The 24,122-nt window shown below is 40.7% G+C and overlaps 1 protein-coding gene across 1 annotated transcript in view; it reads left to right on the forward strand.

Moving 5' to 3' along the window:
- Nucleotides 1-24,122, forward strand: part of ODAD2 (outer dynein arm docking complex subunit 2) — a 117,025-nt gene that overhangs the window by 33,919 nt on the left and 58,984 nt on the right. The window contains exon 11 of the mRNA XM_075827505.1: nucleotides 22,283-22,429. Within this exon, the coding sequence (XP_075683620.1) occupies nucleotides 22,283-22,429 (147 nt within the window). The remainder of the gene's footprint in view (nucleotides 1-22,282; nucleotides 22,430-24,122) is intronic.

Raw genomic sequence — 24,122 nt, forward strand, 5'->3', positions numbered from 1 at the left:
GTTCACAAATTGAGGACTGTATCAGGATTTAGGAGCAGATTTGGCCAAATCCTGACAGAATCCACTCCCATTCCCATTCACACATTCCGGAAACTATCCGTGCAGATTCATAAACTATTTTATTATTGCCGCATATTCGGTGCTGAAAATCTGCTTGTTAGCTCCATTGAATAACAATGTGGCTAACCCGCATGTGGATCCGCTGGCCACCCACGGCAGAAATTCATGTGTCAGCTGCGGATTTCTGTTGCATATTTTATGAAAAATTCATGCAAGTCCATGATGTGTGAACATAACTTTACACTATTTAAAATGCCTAAGGCCATGTATACACTAGGTGAATTTGCTGCGAATTTTCCGCACTAAATATATGAAGCAAATTACAGTGCAATGGGGTTTTTTCAAAAATTATTTTCGGGCTTGCTGTGGTTTTTCAAATGCTCTATTCTGCTGTGGAAAAGTGGTGGATTTTACCCTCGCCATAGAAAAGATGATCTGCGTCAAAATCTGCACGTGGATTTTCTATGCATATTTACAGTAGTTGTGGATTTGCTGCAGATTTCTTTAACGCAAATCTGCTCTGTGTGAACAGAGCCTTAGACAACACCATTGTGTATGCACTGTTAGGGCATATAGACATAATAGAAGGGTTACCCCTCTACTAGCCAGAGTGGAGAGGTGCTTAAAGATGGGCTGTCACCCTGGATGACCTGTCTTGACTGTACATTACAAAGATGGCCTATTGATTTTAATGGACACTGTATATTCTCCTAGACCACTTCCCCCAGTAATAGCAGTTGACCATTAATGTGAATGGGGGTTGTCCAAACCTAAATCTTCCCATAGAAACAAGTGACACTGTCAGCAGCATTTTTTTTGTTAATATATTAATAATGTCCGTTTCCACTGCATATTTGCAATAGGCACTGAAAATATCACTGTGTTAATAATTTAAAAAGAAAAAAAAGGTAAAAATGAATATTAGGCCATTGCAACTAAATTATTAATATAAAAATATGGCAGGAAAAAGCTGTGAAAAATAAGAAGATTAAATACTTTTTTATTTAGTTACCATTGAATTCTCCTCCGCCTGTGTATACACTAGTCTTCATTGATGTTGTGTCCACCGTGAATTTAAAGAGAACCTTTCACCTGCCCATACATGTTCGGCTGAGTGCAGCATGTAATAGGCAGGGCTGTACAAACCCTGGGGCATTTTACACTTTTTTCCTATCTTCCTCCGTTATTTACATATCGGTTCCATTATATTTGGCGCCCAATATGTAAATAACCCCCTGAACTGTGAATGGGGTGTTTATATCTAACTAAATGGCAAGGGGGCGTGACCTCTTCTCTCTGACACTGTCCAATCAGCTATGGACAGTGTCAGGGCGGCTTGCGCTGGGTTCCCTCCCACGAGAACATACACAGACTGGTGGTTCTGCAGAGAGCGCTCTCTCAGTCTCTGTGTGTTCTAGCGGGAGGGAACAATGCGCAAGCCGCCCTGACACTGTCCGTAGCTGATTAGACAGTGTCAGAGAGAAGAGGTCACGCCCCCTTGCCATTTAGTTAGATATAAACACCCCATTCCCAGGCAGTCATTTTACGCGTCGTCGTTTGACAGCTGTCAAATGACAGGTCGTCTGCACAGTACGTCGGCAAACCCATTCAAATGAATGGGCAGATGTTTGTCGACGTATTGTAGCCCTATTTTCAGACGTAAAACGAGGCATAACACGCCTCGTTTACGTCTGAAAATAGGTCGTGTGAACCCAGCCTAAGGAGTTCATTATTCCAATTATTATTATTTAGAAAAAAAAAGTTGCAAAATGTTCCACAGAAGTGTGTGAGAGATTTATGTGTTTGGAGACGCAGTTTAAGACTCTGCTGAATGAGACAAGACAAACATTATCGTTAAAATAAAAAAAAAGATCTATCTAAATAGTCTTGTGGATACATTTGAGACGGATTGGGAAGTTTCTGGAACTAATTATTGCGGAACACTGTTTGCCATTTGTAATTATGTTCAATATGGAGGAAAATATCAGAAACACTTCAGCAATATTGTTTTTGGTCTCGGTGCAGGAGGCTACTCTCAAACTGCACATGAAGTTATAGGAAATTAATGATTTGAATCTGAAAAGTTCAGATGAAACTCTGGGAAACTAAGAACTACATTTCCACACAAGTATTACTGTTCAGAGATGTAAAGTAGATTACCTGGAGCAGGCAAATCTATGATACAAAAAAAAAGTGAGCTACTGATGGAGTAGACCTTAGTTTATTCTTTTTTTTTTTTTGCAAAATAATTCTGTCCAGAGCATAAATCATTGAATGTCACAACTAACCTGCTTCAATTGATAATTGCAGATGTAGTGGAGCGGAATTCATGAGATGTAGCAGTGCTGAGTTTACAGTTTTACAATATCGTGACGAATGGAGATTATAGAATTTTTGCTCTCTGAGAAATAAAGTGAAATCGCACCACCTCACAACTAAATACTATGGTTATACCCATAAGTCATTACCCTAGTATTGCAAGCTACACAGTGGGCCACTGTGTCAGACTCATTACAGTGCCCCTAGTGACCACTCCATAGTAAAGCATAACATACTCGCTCCACTATCCCATGCTATCCCCTTTTCCCTGGTCAGACTACTCTCATGTAACTTTCTGGCTGCTATCAGTGGCCATAGGCTGACAGAGGCAGACTGCTGACCTGGTCTCATGGATGGTGCAGGTGAATACTCACCTGAAATCTCAGTTTCTTCTGCATAATATCTGTCTGGGCTGTTGCATGCCCATGTTTGCTTAGGATGTCAGCTGTTACTATCCAGAATATTAAGCTCAAGTCTAACGTGCGAAGTCTAGGAACCTTTTGAATCTCCACACTCCTGTGCAGATCTGGTGGTCACTCTTTAGACCAGGATCACACCCAGTTTTGATGCAGTTTTTGAGCCAGACACGAGCGAATACAAAAGAAATGAGATGCATTAGTCTTTTTTTAATAACCTTGTTTCCTTTTGGATCCAGCAGTGGCTTTTGCTAAAAAAAAAAAACGGGGCAAAAACTGCATCAAAACTGCGTGTGTGATCCAGGCTTTTCAGAGCAGGAGCTGTTGTCTTGTATTAACAGAGCAGAAGATCCGGTGACTTGAAAGATGGCGGCTGCTACCCAGAGTTGGAGTGTTTTATTGTTATTGTTGTTGTTTTGTAAAGAGGAAATTGTGAGGGAGATGTATCAAAACTGGGGCAAAGGAAAAGGGAAGTAGATGCCCATGGCTCCCGAATGCCCTCCAGACACCAATTGACACTTTTCTCCCTATGAGGCTGAGTTCACACATCGCAGATTTGTCACCAAAAAACCTGCAACCGATCTGCAACAAATTTGTAAAGTATGACATAGCATAAGGGTGCAGTCACACATGGCAGATTTTGTTGCAGAAATTTCTCCAACTGAAAATCCATTCCATTCATCTAAATAGAACTTGCAGAAATCCGTCCACCTGCTGCAGAAATAACCTCTGTCACATGAACGGAACTCATTTTCAGTTGCAGAAATTTCTCCAACAAATCTGCCACATGTGACCGCCCCGCTGTACTCTATGTGATCGCTGTACTACTGCTAATAATTTTTGGTCCCCACATAACCCCTTTAAAATCGAACTTAAATGACTGAACATTACTAAATAAGTGATATTACGCTGGTCAGAGTGTCTGTCACTTCTTTATTCTTCCCTCAGACAGGACAGTATATAGAAGTGACAGATCCGCTTCAAATTAATGGTCATGTAATACAGTCCTCTGGCGCTGTTGTTTGCAGTGTCTCTTCACTCTGGAAAGTAGAGGGGTCCCAAGCGCAGGACTGCCCCCTCTATAAAGACCATATAGCGATTATTTTGACCAGAAAACCCCTTTAAATAAAAAGCAGCTGTCAGTAATAAATAGATGCCCTCCTGACATGTACTTATGCTGATATGTATGAGATAGTAGTGGCCACTTTAAGGGTATGTTCACACGCACAAGTAAAAACGGCTGAAAATTATGGAGCTGTTTTTCGAGAAAACAGCCCCTGATTTTCTGCCGTTTTTGAAGCGGAAGGCGTTTTTTGAGGCGTTTTTTCGCGAAGTTTTTGGAGCTGTCACAATGAAACGCCACTCCAAAAATGGCTCAAGAAGTGACATGCTCCTTCTTTTTACGGAGCGTTTTTTTTCCGCGCCGGTTTTTAAAACAGCTCCGTCTGAACATAACACCATTTTTCCCGTTGATTTTAGTGGGCAGATGTTTGTAGGTGTTCAACTACCATTTTTTTCAGACGTATTTCCAGGCGTTTATGCCCCGAAATATGCCTGAAAACTCTGCGTGTGAACGTACCCTAACACTTTATGGCTGACATATCCCTTTGTTCTTTAGTTGCAACTCCAGCCTTCTCATTATGGAAAGCATTTGATTTAACATGCGTCAGTAAAACCGATGATCAGTAAATTCTCAGTACATAAATATCCTGAAGCCAGGTGTACAGCACAGACACATGAATCTCACAGATAGACTTACAGATGGAGCCAGATACAAAGGAGTAAATTCATAGGTGCTTGTTAACTTCCACTATTTCCTTTCACTGTTCTAACATTGACAGATTAATTGAAAATCAAGCCGTCTGCTTGTGTCATGTTGTAATAAGCTGCTTTAAATAACGCGGCTTCCCAAATTTCCCGAGCCGAAAACATAACTTAAGCATTTGGCCCTTTTAGAAAAAAAGGAAGCCAGTGTACCTAACAAGTGTCATATGTAGCTGGAGAGAGATAGTGCCATACCACAGGCGATCCGTATTGATGAACTGTTATATCAGCTCGCACATGCTTTTAATTATTTGCTGAAGAAAAAGTAATGCACACTTGCCCAAACTAACAAAAAGTTTTGGCCTGCTCGATGCTGGGAAAAAAAAAAGTGTTCATGATATATGAAGTTAAAAGTTAAATCTGCAAAGAGCTACCTAAAAGAGTATCAATGCGGCTAGCTGCTCTCACTAGTCAGGGCTTGAAAGTTACTATTGTCCATTCATTTGCTCACAATGGACGCCAGCAGAGGAGAATGGGATATATTATTGAAACATATGCAATACATGTAATGTAAAGTTCAATGGAAACTTACACAGGATCTATCTTGTCCTAAATTGGTCTACAAGTCCCTACAATGGTACAAGCGACAGGTTGAGACAATGATGGGTTGAGCAGTTGCGGCCCCAGAGATACATCTTGGTAGGGCGTACAGTCAAGAATCACAGGATACGTTTTCAAAGACCCCTGACAAGAGATCTATTAGAGCAGAGGATGAAATTAGCAAGAGGAAGGGATACCTACATAGATCTGGATATATATGTATTCCACCTTCAGAGATAAAAAAATGTGTCCGTAAAGATTTACCGTCTGGAGCCTTGCTTGATGTCCGTGTTCGTGTTCCAAATCCTATATCATAGTTTGAACATGGCGAACAAAAAAAAACAAACAGCCAAAATGAATTTTTTAGCACTACGTCATGTTAAGGTCCACCAATCTGTGCTGATTCATTTCTTAATATATCTTTATAGTGCTCGATGCTCTGGTTTTCTGATACAGAGCTCCAAATCCTCAGAATTGACAGTTAAGTGATAATATTTTGGCTGCCTGCCGTATCCACTAGAGGGAGCTGAAAGTGTTAGAGTTTCAGTCAAATTCACTTTTAATTTTTTTTTTTTTACTTTTTACGATACGCTTCCGTTTATCCTGTATACATAGAAGCTGTTTTGTTCTCTCTCATCTAAACTGACGGCTCGGCTGAGGGCGGGTTCTGCGGGTTTCTGACACACGGGATCCAGCTAATATCGATCACATCTAACTAGTGAACTTAGATGTCATCGATATTAGCAGAATCCTGTGTCCGAGACATACAGGACCCGCTCTAGCTGAGCCGTCAGTTTAACTGAATTGACGGAATCGGCTGAGAGAGAACAATACAGCTTCTATGAAAAAAGGTTACATAGAAGCTATATCTTAAAAAGTAAAAAACGTAATAACAAAAATTTTATTTGAAAGTTGTTTGAAAACACAAAAGACATTCATTTAATAAAAAAAAAAATAGCTTGCAAAGGTTATTCAGGTTATTTGGAGCTCTGTGTCAGGAAAATAGACATGTGAGTGCTATAAAGATATTACGGCCTTATGTACACAACCATAGTCATGTGCACGGCCGTGATTTTTGGGTCGGATGGCCACGGACTGTCACCTGGGGGCCGCCCGCAAATCGCCGTGGAAACCATGGTCGTGTGCATGGGTCCATTGAAATGAATGGGGCCGCAATTCACTCGCAGATTTGCGGGTGAATTGCAGCCGCAAAAATACGTTCGTGTGCATGTGGCCTAAGAACTTATTCAGCTTAGAATTGTTTACCTATTTAGATTAAAATAAGAAAATTGTGTTCATAGGTGGATATTCTCTAAAAATGTTAGTCTTTTACCAGACTTAGCACTTTTTTAGTTCTTGCTCAAAATCTTGAGCAGTGACTATTAGGTTTGTCACGATACCAGAGTTTGGACTTCAATATCGATACTTTGTCTAGTATTGCGATTCTCGATACCAAAACGATGCTTTGCCAATAATAATTTTCTGATATGAGGCACGTGGTGTAATGAATTTTGAACCTCCATGTGCCTCACATTAATAGTAATTAACCCCATCATGTTTCTCACTGTCATAATGGAGAACATTGGGTTAATGACTATTAATGTGAGGCACATTGAGGTACTAAATTCATAACCCCTCGTGCCTCACATTAATAAGTGAAAGAAAGCAGTTTTTATTTTATTTTATTTTATTTACAGCATACACATCATAAATGACGCTATAAATTTGTTGTGCAGGTTATTACGGTCGCGACGATACCAAATATGTGTATATTTTATGTATTGAGACTTTTATTCTAATGTTTATTGTAAAAAATTTGAATTTTTTATTTATTTTTTATTTTTGAACATTTATGTACTGGCATATATCTATATGCCAGTACATTAGCCTGTGTACTGATATAACACAGACAGTTGTTAGGACATACCTAAATATGCCCTAACAACAGGAAATATGGTCAGACAGCCCTGGGGTCCTTCAATGGACCCTGGGCTGTCTGCCCATATATGGTATGTATTCTCATTTTCTCCTTGAATGTTGCGGTCAGCTTTGTTTGCAGCATTCAAGGGAATAGCGGCGGAGATCAGAGGTTTCTCTGATCTCCGCTGTTAGAGCGGGGCTGTGGCTGTGTAATACAGTCATTGCCCCGCTCCTGACAACAAGTGTGCGCGCGCGGTCAGCGATGCACTAATGAGCGGTGGCGCCTGCCCTGAAGACCGAGAGCATGGGGGTATTTGCAGTGTGTCCACCATGTTCTCTGTCTTCAGTGCCGGCGCTCATTAGTGCAGCGCCGGCCACATCACATCATGCTGACTGCGCGCGTACACTTGTTGTCAGGAGCGGGGCAATGCTTTTATTACACAGCCGCAGCCCCGCTCTGACTAAATTCATGTGTTACAATATGGCCGCACAGCTTCGTATCGAAATACATTAATTACTGGTATTGAACCGTTTGAGGGTGCACGGTATCAAAACAGTATCGATATTTCGATGCATCGTGCAAACCTAGTGACTATGAAGTGCGGCGCTGTGTGACAGATTTACAGTATTCTCTCAACAAAAAAAATACCTGTAAATGTAGGTCCTAGTGTCGACCTTTGTCCTTCTGTGGAATGATTATCATTACAACATCCATAGCAGTTGTCACCCATTTTCCTACAGTCCCGTAAATCTTCCTAAATATTTAGTCATACTGGTGCTGTGTATGACTACATAACTAAGCAGATTTACCATTCTGGACTGTAGGAACACTAGGGCAGATGTACTACTTTGTCTATGTCCAGAGAATGTCGAAAAATCTGCCAAATTTTGGCGCAAATTGGTGCAATTTTTATGTTTGCACCTCACTAGACACTTTTTCAAAGTGTTTAGAAAATGGGTGTGGCTTAGTGGAATGGGGCATGTCCTCAATTATGCTAATGTACGTAAAAAAAGGAGGAGTGTCTAACAGGTCGTGCAAGATGCGCCAAAATTATCATATAGCATGGACCACTGTGATAAATTTGGCGCATTTTGTGACTGGCAGGTCTAAGTTTACGCCGTCAAACTATTAAATCGCATTAGTAAATGTGGGCCTATGAGTGAAAACCCCAAAGGCTACCATACTGGGAAATGACTGAATAGAATATGTAACAGATTGACAGAAGAAGACAACTCAAGGACTTACTGGTGATGCTTTTTTATTGGTAAATATTATTCAACGTCATACAGTGAAGGAAATAAGTATTTGATCCCTTGCTGATTTTGTAAGTTTGCCCACTGTCAAAGACATGAACAGTCTAGAATTTTTAGGCTAGGTTCATTTTACCAGTGAGAGATAGATTATATATAAAAAAAAAATAAGAAAATCACATTGTCAAAATTATATATATTTATTTGCATTGTGCACAGAGAAATAAGTATTTGATCCCCTACCAACCATTAAGAGTTCAGCCTCCTCCAGACCAGTTACACGCTCCAAATCAACTTGGTGCCTGCATTAAAGACAGCTGTCTTACATGGTCACCTGTATAAAAGACTCCTGTCCACAGACTCAATTAATCAGTCTGACTCTAACCTCTACAACATGGGCAAGACCAAAGAGCTTTCTAAGGATGTCAGGGACAAGATCATAGACCTGCACAAGGCTGGAATGGGCTACAAAACCATAAGTAAGACGCTGGGTGAGAAGGAGACAACTGTTGGTGCAATAGTAAGAAAATGGAAGACATACAAAATGACTGTCAATCGATATCGATCTGGGGCTCCATGCAAAATCTCACCTCGTGGGGTATCCTTGATCCTGAGGAAGGTGAGAGCTCAGCTGAAAACTACACGGGGGGGGGGGGACGGGACTTGTTAATGATCTCAAGGCAGCTGGGACCACAGTCACCAAGAAAACCATTGGTAACACATTACGCCGTAATGGGTTAAAATCCTGCAGTGACCGCAAGGTCCCCCTGCTCAAGAAGGCACATGTACAGGCCCGTCTGAAGTTTGCAAATGAACATCTGGATGATTCTGAGAGTGATTGGGAGAAGGTGCTGTGGTCAGATGAGACTAAAATTGAGCTCTTTGGCATTAACTCAACTCGCCGTGTTTGGAGGAAGAGAAATGCTGCCTATGACCCAGAGAACACCGTCCCCACTGTCAAGCATGGAGGTGGAAACATTATGTTTTGGGGGTGTTTCTCTGCTAAGGGCACAGGACTACTTCACCGCATCAATGGGAGAATGGATGGAGCCATGTACCGTCAAATACTGAGTGACAACCTCCTTCCCTCCACCAGGACATTAAAAATGGCTCGTGGCTGGGTCTTCCAGCACGACAATGACCCGAAACATACAGCCAAGGCAACAAAGGAGTGGCTCAAAAAGAAGCACATTAAGGTCATGGAGTGGCCTAGCCAGTCTCCAGACCTTAATCCCATCGAAAACTTATGGAGGGAGCTGAAGATCCGAGTTGCCAAGCGACAGCCTCGAAATCTTAATGATTTACAGATGATCTGCAAAGAGGAGTGGGCCAAAATTCCATCTAACATGTGTGCAAACCTCATCATCAACTACAAAAAATGTCTGACTGCTGTGCTTGCCAACAAGGGTTTTGCCACCAAGTATTAAGTCTTGTTTGCCAAAGGGATCAAATACTTATTTCTCTGTGCACAATGCAAATAAATATATATAATTTTGACAATGTGATTTTCTGTTTTTTTTTAAATATAATCTATCTTTCACTGGTAAAATTAACCTAGCCTAAAAATTCTAGACTGTTCATGTCTTTGACAGTGGGCAAACTTACAAAATCAGCAAGGGATCAAATACTTATTTCCTTCACTGTATATATTAAACTCAACACATAACAGTTTTTGGTCTTTTTTAAGAACCAGCAGAAAAATATTTTTTTCATTGTGGTATTTCACAGAATACATATACCATGGCGGTGGTCCATGTTCTTTACCAAGATACCACGACCCACAAAATTTCTACTGAATAGATTCCATAATAAAGTTCCAAAAATCGTATGTTCCAAATATCGCCTTTCAAAGTATTTAATAATATCAACATGCTGGTTTTATGTGAAGTGTACTGACAGCAGAGGGTTTCCATGTTGAGTAATATGTGCCCCCCACCACTAGAAACCTCTTGTATTAGAGTCGTTGCTGTAGACCTCATGTTCGAGAACACATGAAACCATTTTATTGTGGTTTGCTTGAAAATCGAATATTAGGCTGTGTAAGCAATTTGCAACAAAGGAAAAATTTATTTTGCATTTTATATTTCTAATTCAGATACTAAAACATGGTACAAATAAGCGATGTTTTGTTCGTAAAGGCTCGGAGTTTTTTCTTTTTATTAATCCTATGTGACAGGCATTAGCGTTTAATAGATAGAAACACAATGATACATCTAACGGCAGCTGAGAAAAGTTTCCATTCACTGGAAAAGGCGTATTGGACTGCGCACAATATAAATAGAGGGTAGTCATCTGGTTTAGATCTATTGTGGTGATCATATGTAAATGTCCCATCAAAATTACACTTTACCATGATGCATTTTTTTTAGGTTATTTATTTTTTTTTCCCTCTCCTTTACGCTCATAGGTAATTTGAAACGCGTGTTCACTCTTAGGTTTGTCAACACGTTATACAATGTCTGTCTTGCTGTAATAACTAAATCACTGTATGTTTCTACCGTGGAGCTAAGAGCAGTATTAGAAAACAAAATTGCTTGCATAAACTATGGACAAATGCCCAAATAATATTTTGGTTCTAATGCTTTAATGAAGAGTTAATGACAGCAGTTTGGCCTAGAGTTTGCCTGCTGTTTTCAAGGGTTTCATTCCGTTTTGGATAAGAAATGATTGCAGCGTTGCACTACAGAGGAGGAAAGTGGGATTTTCAAAGGTTTCTTGTTTTTTTTGTTTTTTATTATTGTGCCAGCAATTCTTAACTTTTTCCAGTTGGCGCTCTGGTTCTGACTCAAGTCACTTATTTCATAACAAATTAGGATTATTATACAAAATGGCTACTTGTTGGCGTATTCGGTGTACATGAAAGCAGTTTTGATAATTTATGTTTATTTAAAGGGTTATTCCCAAAATGATTAATTATTACCGATTCGTAGGATAGGTGATCATTTTGTGATCGCTGGGGGTCCCACCACTGTGATCCCCACCGATTGTGAGAATGGGGGTTCGGAATGCTCAGATCCTCCTCACTTCTCGACCGCAGTGAGGAGGACCTTGAATGGAGCGGCGTTCGAGCATGTGTGCTGCCGCTACATTCAAAGTCTATGGGACTGATGGAAAAAGCGACAGTGATCGCTTGACCATCACTCCATTCAAGCTCCTCCGATCTGGGGGTTCGGGTCCTGCGTTTTCTTGATCGGCGGGGACACCCAGCTATCAAAAAAATTATCACCTATCCTGTGGATAAGTGATCATTTATGATTTTTGGGAATACCTCCTTTGCCAGAAGTATTATTGTCAGTCAGAAAAGACTAAGAATTGAGAAACTGACATTATCTGTAAAACTTTGCTATATTCCGTGTCAGACCCGGGTTTCTGAGGAAATAGAGGAAATAATTCTGAGGTCCTGTTCTCGATCTATAAAGAACCTGTGCACATCCATTTTTTACTCCTTCCCGTCGCAGCCAGTTTTAAGTTTTTCATTTAATTTTTTTCCTTCTTGCATTCCAAGAGCCATAACTTTTTTTATTTCTTTCTTATTGGGCTTGTTTTTTTGCTGGATGAGTTAAGATTTTGTAATGGCACCATTTAATGTATCACACAGTATAATATACTGAGAAACGTAAAATATATTATTGTGCGGTGGAATGGAAGTATAACCGCAATTCCACCATTGTTTTTTGGGTTTCGTGTTTACGGTGTTTGGTGTGTGTTAAAAATGACATGTTAACTTTATTCAATACGATTACGGCGATACAAAATTGATAACGTAGGTATGGTTTACTACTTTTACAAAATAAAAAACAATTTGTGTTACCTTATTCTGACATTCATATCATTTTTATTTTTGCGTCAATGGAGCTGTGTAAGAGCTTGTTTTTTGTGGAGAGAGCTGTCGTTTTTATAGGTACCATTTTGGGATACATACAATATTTTGATCACTTTATATTCCATTTTTTTCTAAAGGCAAAGCAATTTTGGCAATTTTCGTTTCCGGGATAAACATTATACATTATGGTCTCATGCACACGACCGTATATTTGTGGATGAATTCTGGACCCATTCTTTTGTATGGCCCCATGCACATGACCGCGATTTACACGGATCATTGCGGGGGCTACAAATCCGGACTGCAAAAACTCAGGACAAGTCATTTTACGGTGCAGATTTGCAGGGTTCACCAATACTGGTAAAGTGTTGTGTATCCGTGAGTCTGGATTACACATGGATGTGACGGACCACAAAACCAATACTGTCGTGTGCATGAGGCCTATGTGGCTGGGAAAGGGTGTTTTTTTTTTGGTGTTTTTTAAAAAAAAGGGGTTTTCCCATAAACAACATTCACTGTCTATGGGACTACCGGAGATAGTGAGCGCTGTACTTGGCTATCTCTGCCAGTCTCATAGACAGTGAATGAAGCGGTACTGTGCATGTTCATCCACCATTGCATTAACATAGGGGCTCAGGGATGCTCATTCTCATGATCAGCTGGGGTCCCAGTCCGTGGATAGGTGCAGGGCCGGCCTTAAGGGTGTACGACCTGTGCCATTGCACAGGGCGCATGACTCCAGCAGGTGGAAGGGGGCGCTGCGCTGGGTCCCTTCCCCTGCTTGTTTCAGAGGCGCCTGGGCCCGGCGACTCAGCAGCTGCCTTTCCACCCGGGCGCTTCTTCACTCAGTGGCGTTTCTACCGCTGTAGCAGCGATGGCGGCTGCTAGCGGCGACACCGGGCATGAAGGAATTTTTAGGCAGATTTTTTCTGCCTTACAGAAAATGCTGTGTGAACAGACCATACGAGTGTAGTGCTTGTTTTTATCCGTTTTCTGTCTTTCTCAAAACAAATTTTGGTAGGGGTGCCCTGAAGAAAATTAATTTTTCCAGTGGTGCCTTGAGTCCGAAAAGGTTGGGAAACACTGTACTAGGCTACAGGATCATGCCGGCCTACGCAAGAATCCCATCATGAGTACAATTTTTTTCAGTTTGGGGGCACTGTCTACAAGGTGGAGGTGGGGGGCTATATGGCACAATGTACAAGGAGGAGGTGGGGGATTATAGTACTGTCTACAGGGAGGCTGTATGACACAATCTACAGCGGGCACTATCTACAAGGGGGGGCAGTGTGTGGCAGCCAGGCGAGGGGGGCATTATACAGTGTGGGGGTCACTAAGCGGACATTATACTGTGTAGGGGTACTACAGGTGGCAATATACTGGATGTGGCATTTAGGGGGCATAATACTGTGTGGGCACAATCACAGGACAAAATACTGTGTCCTTGAAGGGGTTATAATATATCATATTATTAAGTATTATTATTATACTGTATGGGGGCACTAAAGGGGCATTATACTCTGTGGGGGCACTATATAGGGCATTATACTGTGGGGGGCATTATACTTTTGTTATGGGGCATTTCTTTATGATGGGGTGTGGCACCGAAAGATAATTTTGCACGGGGCGCCATCTATCCTAAGGCCGGCCCTGGATAGGTGATAAATGGTTATGAAAAAAAAACTCTGGCAGGGCATAATAGGAGGACCAAATCAGCAGAACTGGGGGCCTTGACAACTTTTCGGCACCCATATACCTCTGACACCCGCTGTGTATGAAGCAGGCTCAGTCACTGAGCCCGTTCCATACAAACCCTTCCCGACTATGACATACATGTACTGTACGTCAAATTTCGGGAATGAGTTAATTGCCCTAGTGGCAAGTGATTAGCCCCAAAGTCACCTACAAATAGGGTGCTGCTGGACCTCTGGGGCTGTTTTTTGCGTCAGAGCTTGGACCCATTGAAGGATTCTTTGAACTCTAGTGGGCCAGTCTGATCCTGTCTATACTTTGTCTTCTTCTCCATTCAAAGTTCTGCTGGTTCATATTTGGTTTCAGGCACTTGAACCTCACATTTTATTGAGTGTCGCATCCAAGGCAGGTCAATGTATAGAGTATTATCTGCTGTGGACATTGATGGGAGAGATATAGTGGCTACACCGTTAGGCCTTGTTCACATGGTGCAAAAAAACAAACTACGTGTAAACATGTAAAAAACGCTAGCGTTCTTGTAAATTGCTTTTTAAACTACAGGCGTTTTTGTCGCATTTATTGACGCGTTTTGTGCGTGCTTTTGGCGCCGTAATCAGGACCCTCATTGACTATGGGAATTAAGCGCGTTCTCAGCGCCAAAGAATTGACCAGACTTTTTTTTTTGCACTACGCATTTTTCAAACACTCGCGTAAAAAACGCGTAGTGTGCACTAACGGCACGCTTTCCCATTGATGTCAATGGGCAGCTTAATACGCGTCAAATTCACGCCGTGTGTACAGGGCCAGTACTGGGTAATTCACAACTTACTGTACTGCCACCTCCTGATCTTATTCTCTTCTCTATCCCTGTAGACTGTATCCCATTAAAAGAACATTACGTTCAACCTCTCCACAACCTAGATGGCATTTAACTGCACAGAAACCGGAGAGAAGATAGACTTTAGGTTTAGTTAGAAAAGGGGCACTTTCAAGAAATATGTGAGGTATATTATTCCACTTTGGGTAGCTTTTCACAATAGTATTAGTTTCCCTTTCATGTTCTATCCCTGTGCTATTCAGAATGTGGCTCCATTGCATAAATTAGTCAGATGGTAGGAAGTGCTTCCCTGGAAATAGGATTAACAATAGAGTTGATCGTTTATAATTCCTTCAATCTGCTTTAGTCCACCCCATTATAACTGTTCACTGGAAGTTCTGTAGAGTTTAAGAAGATGAATACCCATAATTAAAATGGCTATCAAAAAGTTATTCTTCATCCCACAGGTCTCAGAATTACGCCCTGACCCCCTGACTTTCCATTCTGTGAAACTCAAAATTACTTAAATACTTTAAATGTTCCAGTCATTTGTTGTCCAGACAAAGAAAGATCAACTTTCCCTTTCCAATTATCTCTTGTAGATCTATTAGTCGGCGTATCTCCTGGTAATTTTCCTGGCTCGTTATTCTTCTTTTCCCATGTTACACTCTGTGACCTTTATAATATCTGCCACTCAGTTTCTTATTGTATTAATAAGACTATTAATATAGTTTTATACTATATCTCTTACTAAATAAGTAAAAGTTTCATGACCTCACCCATTTGTCTCAAATAAAGTTGTGGTCTAGATTATCAGAAATTGTGATGTCGGGGAACATTATCTTATATAATGAACAGAATATAGTTGGTAAATAAAGACTGCCCTCTGTATAGGTCATGAGAGAGGCTAAGCTGTTGCATTGATTAAATTCTTCCACCATCCCAAAGCTTTTTAGGGGAATAAAGAATAAAACCAACCCCTCAGTTTTACTAGTTGATCATCAATCCTCTCCCTTTCATAGCTCTTGTAGTAGTTAGGGGGCAATAGTTAACACAATAATAACTATCTCAACAAGAAAATAAGTACTCGTGGTCAATGTGGGAGATGCTATGGGACAGGGTTGGAGGACCTCAACTGCATAGATATTAATCTTACTACACATATCTTCAGACATGACTAAACTTCTTATATTGAGTGGCAATAGCATTTAGCTGTACACTGTAGGCAGGGAGTATATATAGAATGAGATTATAGAAGTAGAATGGGTGGATAGGTTACCATCTATATGGTCCCTATGGACTGATTATGTCAGTAATACTCCTCTTGCTTGGTCTGCTACCTGGTAGTCGGTGGCCTGTGCTCGGTGCTGGTGAGCTCTTGTTCTTTCTCTTTCCCTCCTAACCCTTCTCTTTTGTCTTTTCCTGTCCCCCTCTCTCTACCCTTATTTCTTCTCTTCTTTCTGTCTTCTTCCTTTCTCTTCTTTGTTCTGTATACTGACCACTGCTTTATCTGGTCACTTACATAACAACTGGTCCGTAGGTGGGTATGGTTTCAGCTGTATCATGCCTTGATCACGTGAGCATACACTACGCTACTCTCCCCACCCCCTCCCCAATTTACTTTCAGGTGAGTGATGGCTCAGTAATCTTTTTGTTTTGGGTCTCTAACCTAATACTTGAGCTAATGCTCCGTTTCCCATCTAGCCATCTTTTTTCTACGGTTTATATCTTGCCTATTTTCGGGCTTATGTTTTGACCTGCTTGCACTTATTTGTGATATATTGATGTATCCCAACTCCACATTGAAAAATTCTGTAAAAATGCTAGTTTAAAAGAAAAAAACAAAACATGTCTCCGATCTGCAGGCATCAGGTTATATGGTCGGAGGAGCTAACCAGGTTGATATATAGTCTTGTGGGAAAAGATTCACTATAGATTATAATTTGGCAATGTGAATCACTACTCACTCGGGGCTTATGAGTCAAGTTTCCATCAAAATTATGTATCATGCTGCTCCTCCTGTTCTATATTATGCTGCCCGCAGTGAGAGCAGCATGATGCCAAGCTGCCTTTCACCGGTGGCGCTATCACATCGTCAATCTAGCTTTGAACCTAACAGCCATTTGTGAGAGACTGGTTGCCCTAAGGATAATGGCCAGAGTTGTTGGACAGGGTATCCTTATAAAGTGGGTTGTCTCCCGTTACTCAGGTTTCCAACTGATGACTGAACTGGTACAGGGCTGTCCTTTTTGGAAAAGGACAATAACTTGATCAAAGGTCCTGAAGAAACCTAGAAAAAAGTGATCAACTCCCCTGCAGCGCCACCACAGGGGAAGTAAAGCATTTCACAGTTTTCATTGGAAACAATGGGCTGTCCATGTAATGCTAGGATTCTTGAGAGTGAGAAGAATCTCTTTGTAGTTGAATGGACACCCCTCTACGAACTCAGAATTTCCTAATACATTTAAAAAATAAGATTTCTAAACCAAACAACCCCTTTACGGCAGATAATGGGGTAAAGTGCTTGGCAGAACTTTTTGTTCTATTGTAATTGTATTGTCATTTTCCATAGATGTCCACCTACCGGTTTGGTTAGCAATTCACGTGTCCCTGTTTAATTCTGGATCTGTCATCATTCTCAGCTGGATACATGTGGCCTTCCATAAAGTTTTATGTTTTTACTTTACCTTAGTAACTTGAACTTCTGCATATATCCCCGACAAACGTGAAATAAACCTCCTGTACACATGTAATTGAATTTGCTGAATGAGCTCATGACACGCTGCGGGCACAGCATGTTCTGTTTAGGTAGGCTCGTGCAGTTTAGACTTCCCCACAAATGTTTTCATGACTTAAATTGTTTGTTATTCAGAGACGGGCATATTTCAGACCTAAATGCCATCCCAAACACAGCACTGTGAAACAACAGTCGTCCTCTTTCTCTTACCTCATAAATCTTTTCTGGCCACATGACCCTGCTACAGATCTAGCACTCGGCCTGCTTCCAAGCCTCAGCAAGTAGGTTGCTCTCTAAGGTCCAATAACATAAACTGACTGTGTATGAATGTAACCCTATAAATTTTTTAATATAATAACACTCATGCATGTAATCTCTTTTGCGTTAGGCCTCATTAGTAGTATTGATACGATGTGTAATTAAAGCAAATGTTTGTCCAAGACACATAGCTCATTCTATTTATGCATAAAAATAACAAAAAATTACTGTCTTACTGGAAACTGTAATAAATGTAATAAAAAAATTACATGCATATTGCTACTACCTGTCTATTAACAAATCTGATATGTGTCTCATAAATACTATAATAAAAGCACATACATTACGAGGATATACATATTACATAGAAGTTTTCACGTTTTGTGCATAAAATTTATTATGTCCAGTCTTATTAATTTATATAATGTGTATTATGTATTATTGCTCAAAACTGTGTTCACAATTCTGCAGACTTCAGAGATAAAAAAAATCTTGCATTTTGGAAAGTGTATTCTATACACCAGGCACTATACAGTAAAAAAAAAAAAAACTCTCCCACTGCACTATGGAATTTCATCAAAGCTGCTAGAGGTGTGGCTGTCGACAGTGTTTGTTGACTGTTTCAAGTAGCAAACAGCAGAATTCTAAATGACACACCAGCACACCTCCAAGTCTGAAATAACAGGGCTTGCTCATGTGATTTACTTTTTAGAAAGTGTAATAACTCTCCCACTGCATTATGGAAGCTCAAGTAAGCTGTTACAGTTGTAGCTGTCAACAAGTTTGTTGACTGTTTTCAGTAGCAACTAACCGTTTGTGAATAGCACACCGGTATTGGCACTGTGTTGACAGCAAAGAAGTGGGAAATCCATTTTGCAGAAGTCAAGTCAAAGAATTCCCCATCTCCGGCGAAGTACATTTACAGTGCTGGTAGGATGGACGTCTCGCACAGCACCGTAAATGTATGATGCGGGGATGGCGTGTGCTCCGGAGCTGTGTCTGCACCATCAGCAGCCGGTATCAGCTGCAACCTAAGAGCTCACACCTTGCTGCAAAGATCGAGATCGGAGACGACTCTGATCCCGACCATTTAATCACTTAGATGCCGCAGTCAACAGTGACCGCTCCACCTAAGTGGTTGTAAAAGAGGGAGGCAGCTAGCTAATTGGCGCTCCTGCGATGCCAGGTCTGCCATGTACCTGAGCCTAATAGGCTGCCAGAAACTGACAGGCATAATACACTGCAATGCATACATATTGCATTGTACTATGTGAGCAATCAAACGCTTGTGTCGCGAACTGTGGCTATGGTGACCCACTAGGCAGCACCCCTGCCGTAGCGGGGAGGCAGCTGTGCAAACAACAGAGTACCGAATCAATACAAAGTCCAGCACAAGGGTTCCTGAATAGTCCAGACAGTCGCAGTGGCTAGGCACAGATGGAACTTCAGACGGCAGAGGATGCCACACGTGGCGGAGGGTATCAGGCGTGGCATATGACACCAGGCTGTGTCCCTATGGGACACAACCGAGCGGAAGGCAGTGCTGGCGTCTCCTAGGGAGGAGATGCAGGCCAACACTCACAGATCCATGGCCGCGGCCGAGGGGTGAGTAGGAACGGCGGTCCATGGCCATGGACGCTGCAGCTTGCATGTTCAAGTCCCATAGTGGGACTAAAACATTTCTTAAAAAATTAAATAAAGTTTACAAAAACAATCCAATATAAAAGAAAACCAAAAAAATACCTTTTTTTTTTTTACCTTAGAAAATGTTTTATTATAATGGCTATCGCTGCAGCTGTAACAACCTGTAAGATAAAATTACAACATTATTTATCCCGCGCTGTAAACACCATAAAAAAAAAGAAAAACAATACCAAAATTACTGTTTTGTGTTTACCCCCTCCCTAAAAGTAATAAAAGTTATTCAATAAATGGTATGTCCCCCTAAATGGTTACAATAAAAACTATATCTCGTCCCGCAAAAGCAAGCCCCGAAAATCTTTGTCAATGTAAAAATAAAAAAAGTTATGGCTTTTGGAATGCGGCGATGAAAAAAAACAACTAATGCCCAAACTAGGTTTGTTTTTTTAAATTCAATATATGTGGAGAAAGTTTGTCATTATATTTGATAAATATTTCCATTCCTTTTCCAGGGACACTTTAGGTGCAAATAGTGTAAAAAGTATGTAGGAACTTGGTTTTGAATTTACTAATGTAACATGGAAGTGATAAGTGACTATGAATATGACTTTATTATATTAAATGGGTCGGCTTTTTTCAAGAAACGGCACCATTCTTGTCCTTGTGTCATCTTCATTCAATTAATCAAGCTTAGCTGCAATATCACACACTGGCCGTGGACAAGAGTGGCGCTGTTTCTGGAAAAAAGCATACCCTTTTTCTATAGGCCTGGACAACCCCTTGAATCTTTCAACATACTTTTACATGCAATTATCTGAAAACTAGCGCAGTTTATACATAAAATGTAAGAATAATTACGTCAAGCATTGAGGGAAACAAATTCAGTGTCAATTCTTAGATGAAAGTTTAGGAACTGAACTATCAACCAGACTTTCTGTAAGTATTTGTGTAAATCTACTGGATGAAAAAGTCTTAAAATATTCCATTTTAGTCTCCATAATAATTGCTTTTCATTAAACCAAATGAGTTTAGCAGTTGAACTCCCAATGTTAGAATTGTCAGGGTCAAAAGAACAATATTAATGTAGAAAAACGCATCTTCCGGCACATTTGCATTCAGCCTAGTGCAAATAACCTGTGTGATTGGGTTGGGGTCAGAAGCCCCTGTGACAGGGAACGTTGAAGGAGCAGAATAATTTACTTTAAGAGCTGGAGACGATATGAGGTTGTCTGGAGTTTACGCAGAGGAAGAACCGTGCAGATGCAATGGCGAGTTCGATTATTTCTTCTTTTGCTCTTGTTTTCCTGATTGCTCTAATTCAGAAGGCTGCTGTATCTAGAGGGATCTGCCTTGTTTACAAAAGCTATTCAGGAATTGGTTGTTGCTAGAATTATCCGGAGTCATTACCATACTGTTATGTAACACCCCATGTCTCCGGTGGAGGGTGGAGGATCAGGCTGTTCAATGCTTCCACTTGGCGGGGGCTTAAAGGGAAGGTGTCATGAATTTTTTTTTATTATTATGATCTTGCTTTTAATAAAATATAAACAAAATTTGTATTTATTAGTGTTGTAAACTTTTTACTGTGTTCTTACTTTTACTTCTCTATGGGGGCTGCCATTTTTTTTTTCATCTCTGTATGTGTCGATTAACGACACATACAGAGATGGAATAAGGCACATACAACCCCATAGAGAATGCGAACGGGAGCCGTTCCATTCACAGAAGCGTACGCCGTCTGTGTGGGAACGGCGCATGCGCCTCTCCCACACAGACCAAAAAGAAGCTCGTTCGTAGAGCGAAATACGGCGCCATTTTCATGTGGACCGGAAGCCGCTGCCGGACAGTAAGATGACGACTTCCGGCCATGGCTTCCGGCCATATGTTCAACGAAGCGAAGGCGTGTGTATTATGTGTGTATTATGTTCGTGTATGTTCGTGTTATACAGTCTGCTGAGCACTGTATCTAATCTTCCTACACTGTGCAGTCGCTCAGAAAATGGCGGCACACAGTGTAGGAGGTTTGAAGACCTTCAAACCCCTCCTTCTCCTGGCACTAGCCAGAAGAAGGGTGGGGGGGGGATTGTGTGAGGACACTAGAGGAGAGTGTGTCCACCCCAAATTTGCAGCATAAATCAATGAGGTTGCTTTACCACTGCAATTTTGGGAACTGCTCCCTCTAGTGACCAGCACATGGAAATGTTATAAATTAGAATCTCATTTATAATATTTTCTGACTTGTGAAAAAATTTAAAAAATTAAAACAATGTGTAATCACTCAAATACTAGCGGCACATTCCCTTTAATGATTTAGGGATTAAAAGTGGGATCTTCCACCATGATTTACTCTGGAAACCTCTACCCAAGGCATCATGCACACATCGTATCCTTTTTTGGACCACAAAACACAGATCCTATTGGCTTCCATGTGCTGTCCGTTTCCTTTGCGGACCCATACACTAGAATGGGTGAGACTGACCGCAAACACTGACAAGAATAGGACATGTTCTAGAATTTTGCCGTATGGACATATGTGTGTGGCCCCATAGAAATGAATGGTTCAGTGTGCTATCCGCAAAAAAAACCCGGTTAGGAGAGAAGAAAAGAATAGTCGAGGCTCTATTCACACGCTGAACATATCCAAAGGGCCCCATTGACCCATCTAATGGCAAAAGAGTGTCCTTCTGGCATATAGTAGGCTGGTATATGGCGGCATACTTTTAAAGTTTTTTTTACTGTATAGAATAGCGCAGTCGACTATGCTATTCAATACAGAGGCATCAAGTAAAAGAACGGACACCGAATAGTGTATGTTTATTTATAATGGGACCTTTCTGTCGGTGGTATGAATTAGGAAATACTCCTGATGTATACCTTTTACGGAAGGATCAAACGCAGTGTGAATAGAGCCTAACACACAGGAAATTGGAGGCACATAATATGCAACCTTTCATTCAAGAATTGATGGTATTTGTGTGTTTTAGGGAGGCAACCAGACCGCTACGGTTATTGCTCTCTGCTCAATGAGAGATTTCAATCTCACCCAAGAAACTTGTCAGCTGGCTATAAGAGATGTTGGAGGACTTGAAGTTCTTATTAATCTCCTGGACACAGAAGAAATCAAGTGTAAGGTATGGAAGATTAAGAAACGTGCAGTATTATAAAATATATATAAAGTATATAAAAATGTAACCACACAAATATATGGATGTCCTTGATTTACCTCTGCAGCTATTTTAAGTTTTATTGAGGTGATTATACATATTCTCAAACCACTTCTGGTAACTGCTGTATGGTAATCGTACTCTCTGATTGTGACAACTATTAGGTCAGGATCTCACACTATTGGTGCAGTTTTTTGGCTCAGTTTTTTTTTTTTATTTAAACACAGGAGTGGATAAAAAAGAAAGGAGATGCATCAGTCGTTTTTTTTTTTTGTACCTTACTTTCCTTTTGGATCCACTTATGGTTTTATTTAAAGAAACGGAGCCAAAAAAGTAGATGTGATAGTTTACAGGTGGATCCTGCGTGTCACAGACACACAGAACCCGCAGACACTGAACCCGTCAGGTCCACGGGACTGACGGATTCAGTGTAAAACTAGTGATACAGCTGCTCTGTATAGAGAATACAGAACAGCTGTATCTCCAAAAGTATTTAATTTTTTTTAAAATAAAATCTATTTACAAAGTTACAATAAACACGCTGATTGATCTATTTATCTAAAAAAAAAATGCCCACAAATGTGTCCATAGCCGATCATCAGCTACAAGGTAGATGTTTTATTTAAAAAAAATATCAGCCTCTGAGGGTATGTTCACACGCAGTAGCACAATACGTCTGAAATTACGGAGCTGTTTTCAGCCTGAAAACAGCTCCTGATTTTCAGACGTTTTTGTAACTACTAGCGTTTTTCGCTGCGTATTTTACGGACGTTATTGGAGCTGTTTTTCAATGGAGTCAATGATAAACGGCTCCAAAAACGTCCCAAGAAGTGACATGCACTTCTTTGACGCGGGCGTCTTTTTACACGCCATCTTTTGACAGCGACGCGTAAAATTACACCTCGTGGGAACAGAACATCGTAAAACCCATTGAAAGCAATGGGCAGATGTTTGTAGGTGTAATGGAGCCGTTTTTTCAGATGTAATTCGAGGCGTAAAACGTCCGAATTACGTCTGAAAACAGTGCATGTGAACATACCCTTATGAATTAGGCACATTTTCCTCCAACTATCTTCTAATTAAGACTGGCGTATGAAACACCAGTCATATATGTTCTCCCCAATGTGCCTAGATGTTTTCTATTAATGTCTATTAATTTTTTAGTGGCCAGGCAATAAAACTCCCAAGGTGGCTCCTGCAATGATCAAGTTGGCTCCCACATCCTATTGTATAGTATTTATCCACCCAAGTCCTATAGCAAATATGTATGAAAACAATTGTCTCACGTATAACAAATATGGCAGGCAAAATGTTACAGTGTTACCCATAATGACCAGTCTGATAGCGTCTATTATTCTCAAATCGGCTCTGGAAAAATAAAATCTGGAATTTGATTGGTTGCGATGAGCAACATTGACACTTTTGGCCTATGCTGGTTATTTTATGAGGTCCACCACACTTCACAATTTGCATTTTTGGAGGTTCATCATAACTAGTGCAAAGGGACAGTGGAGGATCATCTAATCTGGTCACTGCTCACATATTTCAGAGGGCTTAAAAAAAAATAATTAGATCTGGAATCTGATTGGTTGCCGTAGTGCTTAATGCATAAAACTAGAGATAAAGTGTCAGTGTGGCCCATAGATGGTAAGTAGTAATC

The sequence above is a fragment of the Rhinoderma darwinii genome, chromosome 5 (assembly GCF_050947455.1).
Source record: "Rhinoderma darwinii isolate aRhiDar2 chromosome 5, aRhiDar2.hap1, whole genome shotgun sequence".
In the NCBI taxonomy this organism is placed as follows: domain Eukaryota; kingdom Metazoa; phylum Chordata; class Amphibia; order Anura; family Rhinodermatidae; genus Rhinoderma; species Rhinoderma darwinii.